The sequence below is a fragment of the Peromyscus californicus genome, unplaced genomic scaffold (genome assembly GCF_007827085.1).
Source record: "Peromyscus californicus insignis strain IS unplaced genomic scaffold, ASM782708v3 Scaffold_10__1_contigs__length_136768540, whole genome shotgun sequence".
NCBI lineage: Eukaryota > Metazoa > Chordata > Mammalia > Rodentia > Cricetidae > Peromyscus > Peromyscus californicus.
Window position 1 is genome coordinate 99,753,350 of NW_026294391.1, and position 23,190 is coordinate 99,776,539.

Genomic DNA, 23,190 nt, shown 5'->3' on the forward strand with positions numbered 1-23,190 from the left:
ACATGGTATAGTACTGTGCACCTATTTTCTTGACTCTTTGCAGGGCTGAGGCAAGAAGGTCAAGAATTCAAGGGTAATCTGGCTTATTTAGCAAGACTGTTTCAAAAACTAAATAAAAATAAGGCAAACAGCAATAGCAAAAATCTCTGGACTTGGCCGGGCGGTGGTGGCGCACGCCTTTAATCCCAGCACTCGGGAGGCAGAGCCAGGCGGATCTCTGTGAGTTCGAGGCCAGCCTGGGCTACCAAGTGAGTCCCAGGAAAGGCGCAAAACTACACAGAGAAACCCTGTCTCGAAAAAAAAAAAAAAATCTCTGGACTTAATGAAAAAAATACCACAAAGCTTTTGATTTATGCCTTTTCAAGTATAATATGTAATTTTATTAACCAGTTAGAAATTACTTGGTTTCCTCTAGCAACCTTCAGTTCTATCCTAAATTAAAGTGAAAGCTCGAATTAAACTGGAAAAATAATAATACTATGTATACTCACAAAGTAAAGAAAGGTTGCTAAAATAGCCATGAAAAGTAAATTAAGTTTGTGGATATATGAAATCAATGGATATTTGAAAAACTGTTAACTGACAAAATAAAACCAACCTCAAAATACCATGAATATATGGTAAACACTGACTATACCTAAACAAAAAATTCTTGTTATGTGATGATTTAAGAAAGTATAAAGAATTTAATTAAGTAGGGACTCTGATTTTATGAGATAACTTTCTTATAATTTTTAATGTAACAAACTTTATTCACAAATCATCCCCTTCCTAATCATATAAGGTTGAAAATAAGAAGTTAAGAAATGGGAGAAAAGAAAATAGAGTTAACCATTGGTGAGCATATAGAATATAATCGAAGCACCAATTTAAAGAACACGGAAGTTTCTCATTCATTCAACTATCTAGATAGACCCTATATTTTGTTTTGTTTGGGAATTTCTTGGTACTAGAAATTGAACGTAGGTCCTCAAGTATACCAGGCATCTATCATTAAGTTCTATAATTAAGCTATATTCTCAACCTCAATCCACCTCCCACTTAAAAAAAAAAACTTATCAAGTGGCAGTATCTCACTGATACCCAGTCTGGCCTTGAACTCTCTTTGTAGCTCAGGCAGGCCTTGAACTTAAGATCTACTTGCCTCAACCTCATGAGTATCTGAGATAATGGTACTGTGCCACCAGTACTGGGGACCCTCTATTGTTTAGAAAACCTTATGAATGTCCTTAATGTATGTCATAGTACATAATTGATGATGTGACAAGACAAAGTTAAAATGGGCTACTTGTATAGTGAGTGAGCTTTTCCTGTTCTACCTGGTGAGGCAAAAAGACTGTTTCAGTTGCCTTTAAAACCTGACCTCAGCTCAGAACTTCTTGGTCTTCTGTTATTTCCCCTTGCTCCTTTTGTAATTAGTAACAATGTATTCACTATGAATAATGAAGATGAAATGATACTTTGTTTACTAATTTAGGGAACTGGTTAAGCTGTTCTATTCAAATTGATCAAAATGATAAAGACAATATGTGGGTGCTTGTGTGGTTATAGTTCACATTTAGAAAATGTGTTTTTCTAGGGTATTATGTTCTATGACTGTTATTATTTCAGGATATTTTTGTTGATAGATTAGTGTATATACATATATGCTTTATTTACAATTACTGTGCTGTTTTTAGGCCGTGTGTCACCGTCACCATCTCAGGAAAGTCTAAGTTCATCAAAATCTGACACAGACACAGGGGTATGTTCAAGTTTTATGGTTACTTTTGTTAAATTCTGTGATTTGTTTGATGCCCTGAAATAGTTTTCAATTATAAATAAGTTCTGTCAAGGTATTTAATTTAAATTAACATGTAATGTTAGAAGTCTTTCTTCTACTAGTATTCCCAAGGGAAAAATTATCAAGTTTCAAGATTGCCAAATGGTGAATAATATTATTCAAGGTACCTACAGTTGCAGACTTAAATAAAACATAATCACTTTCCCTCAATCCAGGTTTAATATTTTTAAAATAATAATTTTATAATTTAACTATAGTTAAATTCTTCTGATGTCATTTTATTGCCTCCAGGAAAAAGATACTTCTTAATAATGCCTCATATTGCCTTTCTAACTCAGTTCTAATACTCTGGTATCTGTGAGTTCTACTTTCCATGCTGGTCTGTGTCCTAAATTTAACTCTTTCACATTGATATCTTTTCCCATGTGTTTGCTTTGTCCAGAATGCCCTGTCTGAATTCAGCTCAGATATCTTATGTTCTCTTATTAAATGTTTCCCTAAATCCAGCAGGCAAATTATTACTCAGTGTGTTTTATAATATATCGTATGTAGTTTTCTATTTATATTGCTTACCGTATCTTCCTTCTATTTAGGCTTTGGACTAATTCTCGACACCTTACTCCATGCTGACTGTAGTAGGTGTACAGTTATCATTGAAATGCTGCTTCTGTGCTTTTATTCTAAGTTTATCTGGATGCTTCCAGTCTCCTTTCTTTTTATTCAAACTATGCCCATTCTTCATGGGCCAATTTTTCTCTAAAGCCTTCACTCACTAATGCATAGTGACAATTTTAACTGCTTTGCTTTAGGGAAAAGGGTTTGTTTATTTATTAGTTTAATTTACTATAAAGCTTCTAGGTATTTATTGCTTTTAAAAGACAGCCTATACTGCATAAGACTGTCTTGAATATGCTTAGCAGCTTATATATTCATAACTACTTCTGTCTAGCCTCCCCACTCCTGATCTCTAAGTGTAATTACAATGTTAATTGAGTACAAGACATTATAAATGAGAACTATTAAACTTCTTTAATAAAAAAGTTAATCATTTTTCTTATACTATTTGATTTTTTTTCTTCTGAAATAATTGAGTGGTCTATCACTTTCAGGAAAAGGTCATTTGAGATTGCTTTGACTTTTCTCATTCTTTCTCTAAACAGCTAAAAGAGGCCTCTATTACATGTCTTTTGGGGTTTGGTGTCTGGAATTATTTCTTAACGTAACTCTAGATACAGTGGAGCACAATTAGCACAGTGGAGATCATTTTTATATGCATTTTGTCTGGCTCATGGTTGTGGTGTCTTAACTCTTTTGAAGTGCTTTTTCATGTTTTCTCATCATGTGAAATAGAGTACAGTTGAACAGTGATGAGCCAAGGTCACTCACCTACTCCCTAGCAGTGTTCCCAAGCCTAGAATTACAACTCCTATGATGTTTCTCTTGATTCCCAAAAGTAGCTCAGGAAGTGTAAGGGAGGTACATCCTTAGCTTGCCCTGCTGTCTAAATGCTTAAAGCCTTGTAGTGTTGACTTTAGCATGGACTTTTAGTCTTCTCAGTTTCTATGAATCCATAGTCTGACAAGAGTGTAATATGGTGATTCTGTGTAAAATTTCTTCTTGATCCTATAAATTGTAAGGGTGCTTTTTTTTTTACTTAGAAATTAGTGTTTTTCTTGGGTAAATTTTTGTGCAGTATACTTAATTGGTAGAATGTCAATGAGTATTAATAACATGTTAACTGCTGTTTAAAATTTTGGAGGGGAATAGATCACTAAAATTTTTGGGAGGGAATAGATTGTTAGAATGAAGAACTTGAATAAAGGGAGCTAACAATCTAGAAGGAATTGAGAAAATGTGTGACATTTGTGTATGTAGCATTTTATAAATCTATACTTTAGTGCTATTAATAACTAATTTATAGATAAAGAAAAAGCTTTGAAATATTAAGTAACAGTTTCACAGTTGATAAATATAGCATTAGAATTAGTATCCAGCTCTATCTCTATAACCTATGCTCTTAAGAATTATGCTACACTAGTTGCCATCTTGATATCTGGGACCAGAAATATTGATTATTGAGTTTCTACCACATATTAATCACTATTTAAAGAACTGAAGAAATAGTAAACAAAGAAAGAAGACAAAGCTATGTTATGAAGATTATATGGAAGAATATAATTTTATAGGACACATTGAGGACCATCAAAATGGTTCAGTAGGTAAAGATGCTTCCCACTAAGCCTGATGATCTGAGTTGGGTTCCCAGGACCCACATACTAGAAAGAAAGAACAAATGTCCATGAGTTGTACTCTGACTTGTATGTACTCATACACATACACAAACAAATGTAATAAATAAGTTTTAAAGATACTTTATTGAGTTATAACATACAAAAAGCCATATATACTTAACATATATTATTTGATGAGTTTGGAAATAAATGTACAACCATGAAAGCATAAACACAATGAATGCCAAAAACCTACCCATCAACTCCAGTTGTTTCTTCATTCTCCTTATTTATTAATTTTTGTGATAAGAAATTTTGAACTATCATTTTTTTAAATTTTAAGTGTATAATACAGTATTATTAACTACAATCGTTGTTCTGTGCTCTCTAGTACTTGCTAATTTTGTATAACTGAAATTTTATACCCTTTGAATAATACTACCTGGTTTATCTTTCCCCTGATCCCTGGCAGCCACCATATTCTGCTTCTGTGAATGGAGCTATGTTATGTTACATTTATCATTTATGTGGTATGATATAGTATTTGCCCTTCTGTATCTAGCTTACTTTACTTCTAAGCTTGTTCTTGTTATCATAAGTGGCAGCATTTTCCTTTTAGAATAAGTAATATTCTATGATGTGTATAAACCACATTTACTTTATTCCTCTGTCATTGGATATTTGGGTTACTCACATGTCTTGGCTGCAGTGACTTTAATTCCTTTGGATCTATACCAGGAAATGGGATTACTGGATCACGTAGGAGCTCTATTTTTAATTTTCTAAGAAATCTCCATACTGCCTTTCCTGGTGGCTGAACTGATTGACATTCCCACCAGTAGTGTATAGAGTTACATTTTCACCAATTTCTTGCCAGCCTTTACTAATGTTTTTCTATTAAGATAATTTTTTCATATAATATATTCTGATAACGGTGTCCTCTCCCTCAACTCTTTCCAGATCCTCCCTACTTTCCCACCCATCCAACTCAATGCTATCTCTCTCTCTTTAGAAACCAAACCAGTAATTTTTTAGAAATGAATTTTTGAAAGCATAAGAAACACATACACACATAAACAAAACCTATAAAAACACAAAACCAGAAACCCTAATATACCAGCAAAAGACCAGTAAGGTTAAAAAAAAAATGCCCAAACAATGCAGTGTAAGACAAAAACTCCAAAAGTACCATTGAGTTCATTTTGTGTTGGCTATCTTCTTCTGGGCATAGGGCCTGCCCTTAAGTGTGGTTTTTATACTGGGTGAGACTCAATCAGGTTGGTTACTCCCACTACATTTGTGCCTTTATTGCACCATCACATCATGCAGGCAGGCCACCATTGTAGATTGCAGGGTTAATAGCTGTATTTTTTTTTATGATAGCCATCATGACAACTGTAGGGAGATACATTGTTATTTTTTTTTTTTACTTGCAATGGTACAAATGAAATCAACCTGATAATTAGTGATGTTGGATGCCTTTGTGAATACCTGTTCACCATTTGTATGTTTTCTTTGGAGCGTGCCTGGCAGTTCCTTTGACTGTTTTTTTCTTTTTTCTCTTTCCTTTCTTTCATTGTGTGTGTGTGTGTGTGTGTGTGTGTGTGTGTGTGTGTGTGTGTACGCGCATGTGCACGCTGGGAGTGAAGCTCAGGGCTTTCTGCATGCTAGGCAGCCGCTCTAACTCTGAGCCACATTGGACCTTTGGACCATTTCTAATTGAGTTACCTGATTTGATTTTAGTTTAGCTTTTTTACTGTTCAGTTGTAGAGTTCTTTATAAATTTGCATATTTTGATGACAAACAGTTTCCTCCATTTATGTAGCTGCTATTTCATGTGGTTGGTTGTTTTCTTTTCTTTCTTGGTTTTCAAAACAGGGTTTCTCTTTGTAGCCCTGGCTGTCATGGAACTTGCTTTGTAGACTAGGCTGGCCTTGAACTCACAGAGATCCGACTGCCTACAAGTGTTGAGATTAAAGGTGTGTGCCACCACTGCCAGGTGGTTGTTTACTTTTCATGCAAAAAGTTTTTTACTATGATGTCTTCTTTTTTGGGGGAGATGTGATCCAGAATTTTCAGTGGGTATAACAAAACCATACACCTGCAATGTTTTTTCTTTTATGTGTAGACCTATGATAAAGTTTAATTTATAAATTTGGACATAAAATATTTAATAACACATTATAATGAAATAGAACAGTTATAGTAATATACTGTAATAAAATGATAATGAATGTTCTGTTTCTCTTTTGAGTCAAAATAAATAACCAAAATTGCAGAATCCAAAACTGAGAATAAAGGAGGGTTACTGCAATCTCCCACGTCTCATTTTCCTTTTACAGATTTTTTTTTGGTAGCATAGCTAATAAATCATTGCCAGACCCAATGCCTAGAAGATTTTTCCTTGTTTTTCCAGTTTTACTGTGTAGACTTTATAGTCAATTCTTTAGTACATTTTTAATTGATTTTTATGAATGGCATAAAATAACAGTCCAAATTCATTTTTTTCTTTGATTTTTCGAGACAGGGTTTCTCTGTGTAACAGACCAGGCTCAACCTCCCAAAGATCTGCCTGCCTCTGCCTCTGCCTCCCAAGTGCTGGGACTAAAGGCGTGGGCCACCACCGCCGGGCACTCCAAATTCATCCTTTTGTATAAAGAAAAATGAAAAAGATTAAGCAAGGTACCAGAGTAAGTAAGATGTCAAGCAAAGCTTGTCATTTGTGTAAAATCTGAAGGTGGTAAGGAAGTGATCCTCTTCATACCTAGAAGGGAGTATAGCTGCAAGGCAGGTATACTGTGTTCAGGAAACAGCATCCAAGCTTGGGTAGCTAGTGCCAGTGGGCAAGGGGAGAATTAAGTAACAGAGGTATGAGTATATACCATTGCAAGAATATGTGGATGCTGAGAACAAACCTAGATCCTCTGGAAGAGCAGCCAGTGCTCTTCACCTCCGGGACAGTGCTCCAGCCCAAGGAGACATTTTTAAATAATCTAGAAACAAGATGAACATACCTAATCTTCAGTCTAAAATCTGAAATCTAGAACATTTTGAGCACCAGTATAATACCACAAATAGAAAGTTCCACATCATAAAAACTTTTCTCGTGCATAAGGTGATTAAAAAAAGAGCTAGTGTGGTGACACATACCTTTAATCCAGCACTCAGGAGGCAGAGGCAGGTATATATGAGTTTGAGACCAGCCTAGTCTACAAAGTGAGTTCCAGGACAGCCAAAGCTACACAGAAGAACCAAAAAGAGATTATTAAAAATATTGAGAGACTGGAAGACTAGAGGTAGAGTGCAAAGGCTCTGTATTAGATCTCCAGAACAAAAAAAAAAAATCAGGGAGAAGAAAATGCATGTTTAAAAAGAGATCTGGTGGTGGGGTGGGGGCAGGGGTCTGGGCAGATGGTTAAGAATACTTGTCGCTCTTGCAGAGGATGTAGATTCATTTTTCTGCACTGACGACATAGTACCTCACAACCATCCCACACTTCAGTGCCACAGGACCTAACACCCTCTTCTGACCTCCAAGGCATAGGCATACACTTGGTATACATACATGCATGTAGGCAAAATGGTCATAACATAAAATAAAACAAATCTTTTAAAAAAATTTAAAAGGCCTGGAATCACTGTTAGGGATATTGTGTTTAGGAGTTAATGAAAAATAAATAATTATTAAGCAAGAAGTTGGCTTTTATGTAATGGGGCAAGACTATTAATGGTAAGTCTTTTATCAGGGCTCGCTATCTGGAAGTAAAATTTGGGGAAGAAGTTGTTATCTAGAAGTGATTGGTAAAAAGCCCAGAGCTCAGTGTTCTGGTCTGCCTGCATGGTTCCTGTGAAGATTTTCTTATAAACTTTGAAAGTTCTCTATAGGGCTGGAGGTATAGTACAGTATTAAGAGCCCTTGTCTAGCATGCATGAGGCCCCTGGATTCCATCCCCAGCCTCAAAAATCAAGCCTCCAGTATAGACAAATAATAGTTGTTGCTTTTTTCTACCCCATGGCTACTGTCCTAGTTCAAGCTATCATTTTTCCTACGTTTTAATACTTAGGTGATTTTTATTATTAAAATGTAATTACATTCCCTTTCCTTCTTCCAACCCCGCCCCCATACACACACATTGTTTCCTCTCAAATTCCTGGCCTCTTTTTAATTCTCTCTCTCTCTCTCTCTCTCTCTCTCTCTCTCTCTCTCTCTCTCTCTCTCTCTCTCTCTCTCTCTCACACACACACACACACACACACACACACACTCAGGTAAATATATTAATATCACTTACAGAGTATGGTTAGTGTTGCTTAGGTGTTCATGAATTCAGTGCTGAGCACTTGTTATTGTATAGGCAATTAGGGGGGCTCATCCCTTGGGAGAAAACTATTTCTCCCTCTCTCAATATCTGTTAGTTGCCTATAGTTGTTTGTCCTGTGGTGGGATCCAATGACATTTCCCACTTCCTCATTGCATGTCTTTTGGTGTTCTTTTGTTCCAGTCTTGTTTAGATAGCCATATAGTAGAGGTATCATGGATGAAGCTTCTCTGTCATTTCTAGGAGACACAATCTCACAGCAGATAATCTTGGTCCCCTGGCTCTTAAAATCTTTCTGCTCCCTCTTCCTCGATGTTCCCTAAGTCTTAGGGGTAGTAGTTGTGTTGTAGATATAGCCATTGGGGCTATGCACCATCTGATCAGTTTTTCTCTGCATTTGGACCTGTTGTGATTTTCTGTAGTGGTCTCTGCCTGTTGTGAATAGAAGCTTCTTTGGTGAGGGCTGGGAGCTATACTCATCTGTGGGTATAAGGGTAAGTATTTAGAATGCAGTTAAAAAGTGTGCTGGTTTAGTCAAGTGGCAGTAGTAGTTTCCCTTCTAAGATCCGTGACCTCACTAGCCCCAGGTAGTTACCTAGGTTTCTAATACCAGGCATGAATTCCCTCCTGTTGAGTAGGCCTTAAATCCAATTATAGTTGTTGGTTACTGCCAAGATATGAATGCCACTGTTACAGTTTTAGCGATATCCCATAGTACTTATTGTTGTGGTTCATAGGCTTCTCAGATTGCTTGTCTCTCTTGGCAGCTTGCATAGCACTTTCCTAAACTATGAAAGTTAGTCCTTAGGGAGGAGGCTTTCAGGTCAAACCTAGCTCAGCTCTTCCTAGACTTGTATTTGAAGTCAAGCCATCATTCTTAAAGTTATTGTTCTTCCTATCTCCATTTGCTTCATCCAAACAGTCTTTGACATTGTTCAGTTTTCTTTCTAAAGTTTCAGTCAGATCATGTTACTTTTTCCTTTTCAGAATTCTATACTGATTCTCCATGGCCTTATACCACCAAGACTTTTGAGCTACAAGTTTGAGATCCTTCATGGAGTGGTCTCAAAGTACCTTTCTAACTTAATATCTTTCTATAGTTCTGTGAACTTTTGTCTCCGTCCTCATCCTAGCTACTCTTTCCTAAACATGAAAGGCTTAGCTGGCACTCCGTATTTTGTTTCATGCTACATGCTCTAAACCAGTAGAGAGATAACTGCTGGGTAGTGGTCGCACTCCTTTAATCCCAGCACTCGGGAGTCAGAGGCAGGTGGACCTCTGTGAATTCCAGACTAGCCTGGTCTACAGAGCTAGTTCCAGGACAGCCAGGGCTACACAGAGAATCTCTGTCTCAAAAAAACAAAAAAAAAAAAGGAGTTGGATAACTTATATTCTGCCTTGATTCTCTTGTTCACAGGTGGCTATGTGACCTTCTAATGTGTTATTTGGACCTACAGGGTTTTTCTTAATGTCTTCATATTCATAGTGTTAATTCCTATTTCAAAGAGTTGCTAGGATTCATTCAGATGATGAATGCACAAAGCATGCACTAACTAATTTTTTTAATTTTCTACACGCTTCTGTCAAATGATAGAAACCTAACTAAAAATGGCTTAAGTAATGAGGAAGTGAGTCTAGAGGTAAGGTTTCCCAGGGTTAGTTAGCTCAGAAGTATCATCAGGGACTCAGAGTCCCACCAATTTTCTGCTTTTTACTCTCTTTTGTCTTGGTCCTTTCCCTGCCTTATGGTCGTAAAAGGGCAGCTACCGTCTTAAATGTCACTTGGAGACAACAATGTTCAAAGGCAAAAAAGGGGAAAGTCTCTTAAGTGAGCTCTGTTGAACACACCCTGTGGCTAAACTAGTCATTCTTGGGAAATGGAGTAAGCTAATCTTAAAGTAGTTTAGCCTAGTCATGACTCAACCGCTTGAGCTGGCCCACTTCTCCTGAAGAAACAGATGCTAAGAAAAGGCCAAAGAAAGGGCTCTTTTCGAGAGGGAAAGGAGTATGATAGCATGGTATATCGCGCCAGGAGTGCTTCTAATTTGTTACTGCACGAGAGAGAGAAAGGTGGTACATAGTAGATCAGCATAAACGGGAGTCTGCTTTGGGTGGGGAAAGTCTGAAGTTCTTGTTCAGATAGCATTACATCCCAGTTGTAAAGTTTATTTTATGTCTAACTAGGTATGTAGCGGAACTGATGAAGACCCAGATGACAAAAATGCACCATTTCGGCAACGGCCATTTTGCAAATATAAAGGGCATACAGCTGATCTCCTTGATCTTTCGTGGTCTAAAGTAAGAACTTATTATTTGAATTATGCATTAATTCTGTATGACTTTGACATTAGGATTTTAAAATGTCTTATTTTTATGGTTGTTACACTAGCAAGCATAGGCTGTCAACTTTGTGAAAGTTATTTATAAGCTAATCTAAGTTCTCAAAAGAGGAATTTCAAGTGTTGATATTGCTTAACAGTTTAGATCTATCTATGTATTATTTGCCATTTGCTTTTTATATGCTGTGATTTTCAGAAAGAAATGATCCTTCACAAAATGGATATGATTTCAGCTACAAAGATCAAGTCTGGTCCATCTTTAAGCCTGCTTTAAGGCTTAACTTGCTACCTTTATGCAGTTATTGATTTTTTATTAAAAGTTCATTTTGTGATGCTTTTCCCATAGAGCACTATTATAACAGCAGTAAAGGGACAATTTTGCCACTGAATACCTCAAAATTTTCTAAAAATTTAAGGAAATGTCTCAAATTTTAAGTAAGGTGTTTAAATATGAAACACCTTGTATTTTTACTTGATACCTTAAACTTTGTCAGTAATCAGTATCTAAAATATGTTTAAAATTTAAGAGAGAGCATATTTGAATACCATGACTTGAGAAAAGTGAACTGTGTTAACTAGACAATACCAGAGATACAAATGATACCCATAATTTTAATTATGTCAGAAAAACCTTATGTAGCACGGAGATATTAATGGTATATTTTGGCAAACTAAATCAAGCTGCACCTGAACTCTGTTTGCTTGCTTGTTTGTTTGTTTGTTTGTTGAGACTGAGTCTCTGTAGCTGAGGGTGGGCTGACACTCACTCTGTGATCCAGGTTAGCATCATACTCAATGGGATCTTCCCACCTCTGCCTCCATATCTACCTCTCCCTGCCAAGTACTGGGATCAACATTCCCTGCTATGTACCACCTTTGAATCAGTGCATTTGTGAATTGCTGGTTCTCTTTAGGTATTCTGGGTATTTTATATAACCCATCTGTCATAATCAGTATCTCTCTCTCTCCATTTCTCCGTGTGGTCTGCTTTTTAAACCAAATGTCTTACAAACTTGGGGACCTAAGTTTGATCCCAAAAATTCACATAAAAAGAAAAGCCAGGCATAATGTCACATTATAATCACAGCACTGATAGGAGGAGACCCATGTGGCTCTCTGCTAAGCCAGTCTAGCCTACTTGGAAAGTTCAAGACCAGTAAAAGCCCTGCCTCATAAAATAAGTAGCAGTGTCTGAGGAATAACACCTAAGGTTGTCCTCTGACTTCCACATGCATGTATACACACATTAATGTACATACATGAACACAGAGGAACAGAGCCTTTTTTTGAAAAAAAAACTTTGAACTTTTAGTTCTCAAAATTTAAAATTACATTTATTTATTTGTGTATGTGCACCTGTGTGCACATATGTGCACGGGCATGTGTGCTAAGGTGTGCATATGGAAGCCAGAGGGTAAGTGGGAGTCAGTTCTCTCCTACCATGTGGGTCCCAGCAATTGAACTCAGGTTATCAGACTTAACAGCAAGCACCTTTAACCTCTGAGCCATCTCGATGGCCCAAGAACCTTTTTACATATAAAGAGGTTTATGTCAGACAGTTTTTATAGTTTACTTGACACATGAGAATTATGCATATTAATGAAGTGTAATATACTATGTGTATATAATAGATAATGATTAAAAAAATATTATTGACATCTCTACCTCCTTAAAGATTTGCCATTTTCTATTTAGTGCCTTCAGACTCCTCTTTTCCAGTTACTTATAAAATCTATAACAAATTGTTATAAATTGCAGACACTAACTGTACTATGGGATACTAGAACTTATTCCTCATACCTAATTACATTTTGGTGTAACACTAAACAGACTCAGCAGGTTCTCTCTCTCTCTCTCTCTCTCTCTCTCTCTCTCTCTCTCTCTCTCTCTCTCTCTCTGTGTGTGTGTGTGTGTGTGTATGTGTGTGTGTATGTGTGTGTAATAATAATAGTCAAAGAAAAAGAGATCATCAGTTCAAGGGGGAGTAAGAGGGAACATGGGAGGGTTTGGAGAGAGGAAAGGAAAAGGGGGAAGTGTTGTAATTATATTTTAATTAAAATAAAAGAATAAACTGAGTTCCTATAAACATCTGCCTACTAGATATTCTGTATTTCAGATTCACTCAAAACATATCTGTTGTTCACTTAACCTCCTAATTAAGAGCATAACTTTGGAGCCAGACTCCCAGGATTCATAGTCTAACTACTTTGCCCCTATAGTTGTGGAATCTTTTGCCACTTTCCTTAACTTTACCATACTTCACCTGCAAAATAGGCATAATAAAAGTAGCTTCTTTGCAGAGTTACAGGGAAAGGTTAACTGAGTAAATACAAATCACTTACATAGGACTAGAGAGATGGCTTCGCAGTTAAGAGCACTTGCTGCTTTTGCAGAGGATCTGGGCTCCATTTCCAGCAGCCACATGGTGGCTCACAACCATCTGCCTCTCCAATTCCAAGGGATCCAACAACCTCTTCTTGCCTCCGTTGGCACCAGGTACGCATACAGTACTCATACATTCAAATGGCAAAACACTCATACACATAAAATAAATCTTATCAAAACAAAACAAAATAAACATACCTACTTAGCACACAATAAATGTTCAATTAACATTACCTGTGAATGGGGCTGGAGATATGGTTCAGCAGTTAAGAATGAGTACTGCTCCTCACAGAGGACCCGAGTTTGGTTCCCAACTTCTTCAGGGGGCATTTTACAACTGCCTATAACTCCAACTCCAAAGGGATACAATACCTTTGTTCTCCACAGGCAACTCCACTTAACGTTCAAATAACTGGCCCCCCACACACACACACAATTAAAAATAAAAACATAAAAACATGACCTATGAATGTGCTAGGTAGAGGATTTTAGGCACCAAGGACACCAAACTTAAGTATTTTACATGTGTTCTCTTTTGTGTTATCAAAACAGGTAAGATCACTGATGTTTATCAAGGATTTGAAAAAGGAGGTTTGTATGATATGTTAAGGAAGATGCTGACAGGTGTGTAGTTATGGAGTAGGGGTTGAATTCACACTCCATGTCTTTAGAGCAGTACTCTCTCACCCCATTCCCATGTCACAATAGCTCAGCATCCTACAAAAGCTAACATACAGAAATTGAAAATACAAGAATCATAAATTCTTCCTTTCCTGTATTCTTTACAAATTTTGTAGGTCACAGAAATATTTAGTATTTAGTCTGTATACTTGCCTCATGACTGGTGCCAGTTTGTAAGCTGAGACTTCTTGATATTATGAATAGTAGTCATAAAAAGATAAATATGCCGGGCGGTGGTGGCGCACGCCTTTAATCCCAGCACTCGGGAGGCAGAGGCAGGCGGATCTCTGTGAGTTCGAGGCCAGCCTGGGCTACCAAGTGAGTTCCAGGAGCGGCGCAAAGCTACACAGAGAAACCCTGTCTCGAAAAACCAAAAAAAATAAAAAAAAAAAAAAGATAAATACAGAAACCAAGGGTATAACACTTCGAAAATTTTTGTGGAAGTTACTCACATTAATGTATGTGTGTGTGTGTGTGTGTGTGTGTGTGTGCGTGTGCATGCATGCGTGAGGGGGGGCGTGCACGCCCACACGCACACCCACCCACATGGGGGTAGGGCAGGACAGAGGACAATCCTAGGTGTTGTTCCTTAGGCAGCAGCTACCTTTGTTTTATATCCAAATATGTTTATTGGGCTGGTTCCCACTCATCATGAATCAGGGTGCCTTTGATGCTGCTTCCTTCCTCCTGAAGGATCATCCTTCTGTCAGCCTTTCCTGACAACAAAAATGAGTATTAACTTGTTTTACTCAATTGTTCCTTCAGCTATCTTGCCAGATTTTTCATTAATTTTTGAGGTTATATTATTTCCCTGTTAGCTTTATTCCCTCTAAACTCTCCCATGTACCACCCCCATCTTGCTCTTTTTCAAGGTCTTGGCCTCTTTTTTTTCTTTTATTGTTGTTACATTCTGTGTGTGTGTGTGTGTGTGTGTGTGTGTGTGTGTGTGTGTGTGTGTGTTCCTAAATACAAAAATACAACCAGCTCAATATAATATAATGTTACTTGTATGTTATGTTTTCAGGGCTGACCATTTGGTATTGGATAACAAATTGGTGTGCTTTTCACTGGGAAAGACCTAACTGCTACTGTCTTAATTACTTTTCTATTGCTGCGAAGAGACACCATAACCAAGGAAGCTTATAAAAGAAAGCATTTAATTGGGGGCTTGCTTACAGTTTCAGAGGGTGAGTCCATGATAATCATGGCAGGGAGCATGGCAGCAGGCAGGAAGGCATGGCACTGGAGCAGTAGCTGGGAGTTTACATGTTGAGACAAGAGAGTTAACTGGGAATTGCTTGGGCTTTTAAAACCTGAAAGTCCACTCCTTAGTAACATACCTTCTCCAACAAGGCCACACCTCCTAATCCTTCCTAAATAGTTCCTCCAGCTGTGGACCAAGCATTCAAATATATGATCCTATAGGGTCTATTGTCATTCAAACCACCATAGATTTCTAGATGTTATTTACAGTAAGATTCTAACCTTTTAAAGGGTAGTGGTCAAATCCTACTTTACTGTTATTTCTCTTCAGTGTCTATTAGAGTCTCTGTTTATAGTGAGTTTTCTATTTTTTAAATACTTTTGTGCCAACTAACACAATATTAAAACATAGAGTAAAAATCCCATGTAGTAAAGGATCTTTCATTGTATAGGTGAGAGGACTATATTCCCTGGTCCACCTAAAGATTATAAGTCTAGTTATATACAGAATTTCAGTTTGAATATACTTTATGTGACTCCAAAGGTCAACAATTAGTTTAAGAAATTATTTCAGCGCTGGAGAGATGGCTCAGCAGTTAATAGCACTGGCTCCTCTTCCTAAGGACCTAGGTTCAATTCCCAGCACCCATAGGATGGTTCACAACTATATATTCCAATTCCAGGGGATCCAACACTCTCTTCTGGCCTTTATGGCCACCACATATGCACGTGGTACACAGTTATACATGCAGACAAAACATTCATACACATAGAAAATTATTTTTAAAAAATTAATTTCATTTATTAAGAATTTATTGAACAAAAACTCTTGGCACAGTAGAATAAAATTTAACATTTCTTTAACACATTCATTTAATATTTTAAGAATATATTCATATATCATATGCTTAAAGCAAGAACGGAATACAGCCAAATTTTATTTGAGTTAAATGTGTTTTATAGAATAGCTCATAGCATTACATAACCAAATAAATATTTGCAGTTAGTCTTTTTGCTTATTTTTTATGATTTTTGAAGACAGGGTCTCTTGTAGCCAGGCTGTCCTCAAACTTACTATGTAACTAAGAATGACTTTGAACTCCTGATTCTCTTGCCTCCACAACCACAAAATTACAACTATGAGCTGCCACACAGATCCAGATTAAGTGTTCTTAATTACTTTGAGCAAATGACAAAGCATCTTGGTGCTTTTCTGCACTCTGCAAAACTTGGTTAGAGCCTAGACCTAGAGTCAGACCACCTGCTCTTGAACCCTAACTCTACTGTGTAATCTTAGGCAAGTTATTTTTCTGTGCTTCACTGTTCTCAGTTGTCAAAAAGGATGAAAATAATCTGCCTACCTCACAGAGTTGCTGTATAGTTCTAAGAACAAAGCTTTTTGCAAATTGTGTGTACTCAATAAATGTTATCACTGACTTGATTTGTTGGTCATCTAGGACATTTCAAAAAATACTAGAGTCCCTTTGAGTTTCCTCATTCAGTGTAATATATAGTTCTGCCCTTTAAATAGGTGAGTTTTAGAAACTATTGGGCTTTGTTGGCCATGAGCTTTTCATGGGTAGGTGTTTGGTTCCAGGGTAATTGGTCCAATATAATGCCTAAGTCAGTTACCCTACTTCTTCCAGCTCTGAAAATTCTATGATGTATTCTAAGAACTTGTCAGTTTCTGTTCTCTGATTTTCTTGCCTAGAGTGTGACAGGAGCACAATAACTTTTCATTTCTATGCTACATTACAGAGTAATCTTTTTGAAGATATTTTAAGTGACGATTAGGATCCATGTAGGTTAGAATTCACCAGCGTTTTTGGTGTGAAAAATAACTAAACTAAAATAATCAAATTAATAGATTTCATATATTCATAGCTAAGTTTAAACATGTTCCGGTTAAAACAGCTAAAGTACTTCTTAATCCTCTGCTAGTACCTGACATACTTCCTTTCGTACATTGTAAGATTCAAAGTAATGTAACAACAGGTAATGCTAAAATGGCTTAGAGTCAGTGAAATACACTAGATAATAACTTGAGAAAATAATACATTTTTCAAGTGAATTGAAATAGTCGTATTCTTTGTGATGGTGCATATAGCAATAACATAGTATATGAAACTAAAACTGGAACTAAAACTGTAATTCTTGGTAAATTTTATTGTGTAAGTAGGGTTTTCGTATATATTAGTAATAAGTAACTGATGTCATTTTCTCCTTAGAACTACTTTCTGCTCTCCTCTTCTATGGATAAAACAGTCAGGTTATGGCACATTTCTAGAAGAGAATGCCTTTGCTGTTTTCAACATATAGATTTTGTCACTGCCATCGCTTTCCATCCAAGAGTAAGTAACCATTTATACATACACTCTTTGTCATGCTAAATAGAGATAAAGGAATTTGATTTCCGTGGAGAACAGTTGGGACTACAGGATTAAAAAATCGTTAGTAGCCATATAACTGAAAAACTAATATCTTATTTTGCTTTTGAGCTTGGTGTTGTGACATCGGCCTTTAATCCCTGCACTCGGGAGGCTGGTACATGTAAATCTCTGTGAGTTCGAGGCCAGCCTGGTCTACAGAGTGAGATCCAGGACAGGCACCAAACTACACAGAGAAACTCTGTCTTGAAAAAAAAAACAAAAAAAAGTCACTCCAAATCCTTAATAACACATGGAGTATAAATACATTATACCCTAAAGATGGGAGATATTAGACTTAGAGATAGAAAAATAGCTAAACATAGTAGTGCATGCCTGTAATCCCAGCTCTCTTGAAGCTGAGTGGAGGACGATCACTAGTTTAAGGCCAGGCTGGGCTATATGACATTGTCCCTAAAAGGAAAAAACAATAGGTGTAACATGGTAAAGGTAAGTCTGTAGGTGAGAATTATGTAAGGGTTGTGGAAGGGAGACAAAGTTCAAAAGACTGAAATGGGTAATGACCAAATTTCATTATATGATATCCTGAATTAATATTTAGGGTTTTGAAACATTGTTAATCAATATTGTGTGTGTGTGTGCCTACATGAATGTGTGTGCACTTGTGTGTATACACATTGTATTCACTTGAAGAGGCTAAGGTCAACATTGGATTATCTTCCTCTATCACACCCTACCTTATTTTTAATAACTAATGAATTTTTATTACTTTATGTATATGGGTATTTTACATGTATATCTGTGTACCACATGTGTATCTGGTGCCCTCCAAAGCCGGAGAGGGTGTTGAATCCCTCAGAACTGGAATTAGAGATGCTTGTGAGCCACCATGTGGATGCTAAACATTGCACCTGTGTCCTCTGGTAGAGCAGCCAGTTCTCTTAACTGCTGAGCCATGCTTTCAAACCTCCCTTATTCTTTGTGAGAGTCTCTCTCACTGAAGCTGGAGCTCACCGTTCTGACTAGACTGGCCGGCCAGCAAGCTCTCCAGAATCTACGCGTCTTGTCCCTTGCCCCAGCAATGGGGTTACAGACTTGTGATGACACCCGACTTTTATGTAGGTGCTAGGGATCAGAACCCGAGTCCTCCTGCTTAGGTAGCAAGCATTTGACCCAAAGGAGCCATCTCTGCAGTTCTTGTTAATCTTAATCTTGTTGTTTGTTTCTTGTTTACCATTTTTGAAAACAGATCTCACTGTGTTGCTATGGCCTCAAGTGATCCTCCTGCCTCAAACTTTTTGAGTAGTTGAGGCAACATACATGTGTTGCTGATCCTGGCTCACATTGTTGTTCCTTTTTATTCATTTTCCATCTAGAAAATCCTTTAATATCTATCCCTAGAAACCAAGTACTTCACCAGGTGTGATGGTACATGTCTGGAATTCCAGCAATCAGGAGGTTGAGGCAGGAGGATCATGAATATGAGGCCTGCCTGGGCTACATTGTAAGTTTCAGGGTAATGTTGGCTACATAATGAAACTTGGTCTTGAAAATAGAAAAAAAAAACTATTTAATTTTATTTCAACCAAAGAGGAAAAAGTTGACATGGAATTGTAGATGCCTTATGCCTTTATGGTACAGAGCCATAAATATTTAAAGCTGAATTAGTTTTGGTTTTCTGTAAATGTAAGCACAAGGAAGAATACTCATTGATGCCGCCACTACTGCCAGATTAAAATAGGTGGAGGACTCGAGCTGGCTCTAAATTGACTTTCCCTCCCAAGTTTGGTAAATGGCTACCTTGCAGTCAGGTCATGCATCTCTATTTGTTTAATACCCATTGTCTTTTTTAATGCAACATTCAGTCATTTTCCCCTTTCTTCTTCTTTTCCCTCAAATTAGGAGAAATCACTAACTTTCCCCCTCAATATAATTGCTCTCCCAAGGCAAACCTATAGCTTTTAAAAGGCTTAAGAACACTTGAAAATTAAAATGATTAAAATTAAAATGATATAATCTCTCCACCTATTAAAGTAGCAGTGCTGAAGGAAATACTAGTTTGTAATAGTGTTCTATATAGTATTTTATTATTGAGGTCTCAGTTCTTTCAAGTATTTTTGTAATTTTCTTTGAAAACCTAAAAGCTATGGCGAAGAGATTTTGACAGGGGCTGGGGAAAACAGTCATGTCAACATTTTCTTAGACAATGTGACTCTACTATAATGTCGCCTGGAAAGAAAGAAAGTAACAAAGTTGTAAATAGAATAAGAAATTGGAGACACATGCTAATATTTCAATACAGTTTAAATTTTGAAGTCCAAGATGAAATATTTTTAACTTATTCAACTTTTCTGGTAGATGCTATACAGTTTACTATACCATATCCTCAAGAATGTCCATCATGTATAGATCATCCATGACAGGCTTCAGCAGTGAATTAAGTGTCTTATATGAAGAAAATGTCCTGATTATTAATATATAATCCTTGTGTTTGTGGGAGGTGGTAGCTGTAATGAGAGTCTGTACCTTCTCCTGTTATTTTTTGAGAAAGAGTTTCTCACTTAACCTGGGGCTCACCATTTTGGCTAGACTTGTTGGCCAGGGAGCTCTCGGGGTCTGCCTTTCTCTGCCCCTGAGCACTAAAGTTACAGATGTGTGCCATTACCATGTATGTGGGTGCTGGGGATCTAAGCTCAGGTCCTCACACTTTACTGACTGAGCCGTCTCCCCAGCCCCTGATAAGTAATTAGCACATTACCAGAATTTAGCTCAGCTGAGGGGTAGGACTAGTTTCGTTTGCAGAGGACTTTTCAGCCTTGACTCTGTGACATTCTTCGTTCTAGTGGGAGGGATGAATGTCTTGTCTGTATATTGTAGGATGATTTACAGTGGTAACATCCTCCCCTACACTAGACTATGATAATCAGAAATGTCTGCTGACATTGCTGTACGCCTAGGATGCATCCAGTTTCTCTAGATACAGAACTCTTGCACTGCAATTCAGTATCAGAGTTCCTAAAAAGCAGGTTCAATTTGTAACTGGCGTTAGCCTTGTATCCCAATGTTACACATGTCCCTGAAACATGCATGGTATAAGATAGTGTTTCCCAAAACATACCCAAAGAAAGTCCAGGGTGAATTAAATTAAAAAGCCACTACCCACTTTATCCCCCTTTGGGATATTCAAAATACAGGTTAACTGAAAATCTTACAAAGTTTTTGCACTCCAGAATTTCTTAAATTTAATTGATTATAGAACATTATTTCATGTGATGCTTACTCAAACATTTATATTAACATCCATACTTGGAAAAACAGTTTAAGGATATAATGAAGTTATTCAAATTCTGTGTCTCCAACATGAAAGCTGACATGTTTAATTGTTGTCATTTTTAGTACACAAAATGGTGCGTGCTTGAAGACTAATACTTTGTGGCTAGGTGTAAATGTAGTTCACTGATCTCTCTCTCTCTATCACTTGCCTTCATGCATGAGGCCTTGGCTTGACTCCCTAGTACCCAGCCTTCAAAAGAAAAAGAAAATAACAGTAACAAATACTTTTCAACTAACACTTCATTTTAGATTATTATTTCTTATCTCTTAATGTGTTAATTAGCCAAGCTTTCCCTGATGTGAAAATAAAAGCATTCTCTTTTGCCAACTTTTTAGGATGACAGGTATTTTCTCAGTGGATCATTGGATGGAAAGCTCCGCCTATGGAACATACCTGACAAAAAAGTGGCTTTATGGAATGAAGTAGATGGTCAGACAAAATTGATCACAGCTGCCAACTTCTGTCAGAATGGCAAATATGCAGTAATTGGGACATATGATGGTAGATGTATTTTCTATGATACAGAGGTAAGAGCCTTGTGGTTTTAGACAAGTTATTTGTACCCTCTGGCCTTTAAATACCTTATCTGGGCCGGGCGGTGGTGGCGCACACCTTTAATCCCAGCACTCCGGAGGCAGAGCCAGGCGGATCTCTGTGAGTTCGAGGCCAGCCTGGGCTACCAAGTGAGTTCCAGGAAAGGCACAAAGCTACACAGAGAAACCCTGTCTCGAAAAACCCAAAAAAAAAAAAAAAAAACCAAAACTAAATACCTTATCTGTAATATAGGGCAAAAATGGTAATATCTGAGACTTAGAACAAATGATCCTTGAGGTTTCTTCTAATTCTGATATTTTTAATTTATGATTTTGTTTTAGCATTTGAAATACCATACACAAATACATGTACGATCTACTAGAGGGCGCAACAAGGTTGGAAGAAAAATTACTGGCATTGAACCTTTACCTGGCGAAAATAAGGTACTATAGTATTCAAAACCATCTCTCTCCACACTGTGTACTGATTCTTGAAAGTTAGTTTTAATATCTGGGCCATAACATAGGGGAATACTGCTGTTGGTAGTTTTGCTGTTTATTGGCTTGGTGTTTAACACCCTTTTGGTGGTATGGCTTAATTTAGATTAAAAGATGATATTTTTAACTTTGCTTTTGGTTTTCTTTTAGATACTGGTAACCTCAAATGACTCCAGAATCAGACTATACGATCTCAGAGACCTATCACTGTCCATGAAGTATAAGGGTTATGTCAATAGCAGCAGCCAGATCAAAGCAAGTTTCAGGTAAATTGGCATTGAGAAATCCCCAAAAGTATGGCATTTCTTCACTCCCTGTTTTTCATTATATAAGGTTTTTAAGTCTACATTTTTATAACTGGTATCACATCATATCATCATCATACAGTACTTACTTTGTCTACCTGCATGGTAGGTAAAAAAAAAACATCCCTGTTTTGCAAATAAAGAAAGCAAAACCCTGGTAGGTAAGAAAACTATCTCCATTTTGCAAATAAAAAAAGCAAAACCCAGAACATTAAATGATTGGCCTAAAATCATAGTTCTCAGAGACATGCTCAGAAGATTCTTAGCTCCAGAGTGTTTGCTTTTCAACTTTTATATAAACTTTCAAGAGACACCCCACCACACCACCACCACTATACACATATTGCCTTGATCCCTTTAGGTGCAGGAGCTAAGAAAGCGTTTGATCACCCTAAAGTAAAGTACCTTGTCATTATACCTTTACTTGCCATTATTATTTCAATTCTTAATTTGGGATCTGTAAACTCTACTGAAGTAGGATTACCTGCCTAGCTTTTCTTCTTTCTAATCCTGCTATCAACTCTTCTCCAAAGTCAGTTATTTTCTTCTTGAAGGACCCAGTAATTACCCAGCCATTCAACTGGTGAACTATTCTACTTCTGTTATCCTTTAAGGCACTAGTTCTCCTAGAGTAGATTAAACAACATCATAGTTACCTGGGCTTTGATGAAAATACTAATGCTGGTAGAGTCAGGGTTAGCTCAGTGAGGCCCTGGGTTGGGTCCTCAGCACTAATAATGTTCAAAATGTGAACAACAGCTTACATCCCTATGTCTGAAAAGATTAGCCTGGTTATTGTGACAGATAGTATAGTCATTATAACAGTGCTAGAACAAGTAAGTAGCAATGAGCAAAGCATCAAAAAAGCCTGGCTCTGCATCAAACCACCTTCATAGTCTTCAGAATAAGAAGATGGCTCTAGTTTTCAACAATCTCCCTCAGGTGTTGTTTTAGATATTTTAAATTAGGAAGCACTGATAGAAGGAAACCTTGATTTTTTTTCTGTTTATTTTTTGACCTGTCCTGCTCAAATATAGCCATGACTTTACTTACCTCGTTAGCGGTTCAGAAGATAAATATGTTTATATCTGGAGTACTTACCATGACCTAAGCAAGTTTACTTCAGTCAGGAGAGATCGTAATGACTTCTGGGAAGGTATTAAAGGTAAGCAAATGCAGCTTACTTATATGT

The 23,190-nt window shown here is 37.1% G+C and overlaps 1 protein-coding gene across 1 annotated transcript in view; it reads left to right on the top strand.

The window, feature by feature from the left end:
* Window positions 1-23,190, top strand: part of Wdr44 (WD repeat domain 44) — a 99,964-nt gene that overhangs the window by 71,419 nt on the left and 5,355 nt on the right. Inside the window, exons 12-18 of the mRNA XM_052738111.1 lie at window positions 1,680-1,744; window positions 10,518-10,631; window positions 17,170-17,292; window positions 20,998-21,189; window positions 21,538-21,639; window positions 21,844-21,959; window positions 23,036-23,163. Coding sequence (XP_052594071.1) covers window positions 1,680-1,744; window positions 10,518-10,631; window positions 17,170-17,292; window positions 20,998-21,189; window positions 21,538-21,639; window positions 21,844-21,959; window positions 23,036-23,163 — 840 coding nt within the window. The remainder of the gene's footprint in view (window positions 1-1,679; window positions 1,745-10,517; window positions 10,632-17,169; window positions 17,293-20,997; window positions 21,190-21,537; window positions 21,640-21,843; window positions 21,960-23,035; window positions 23,164-23,190) is intronic.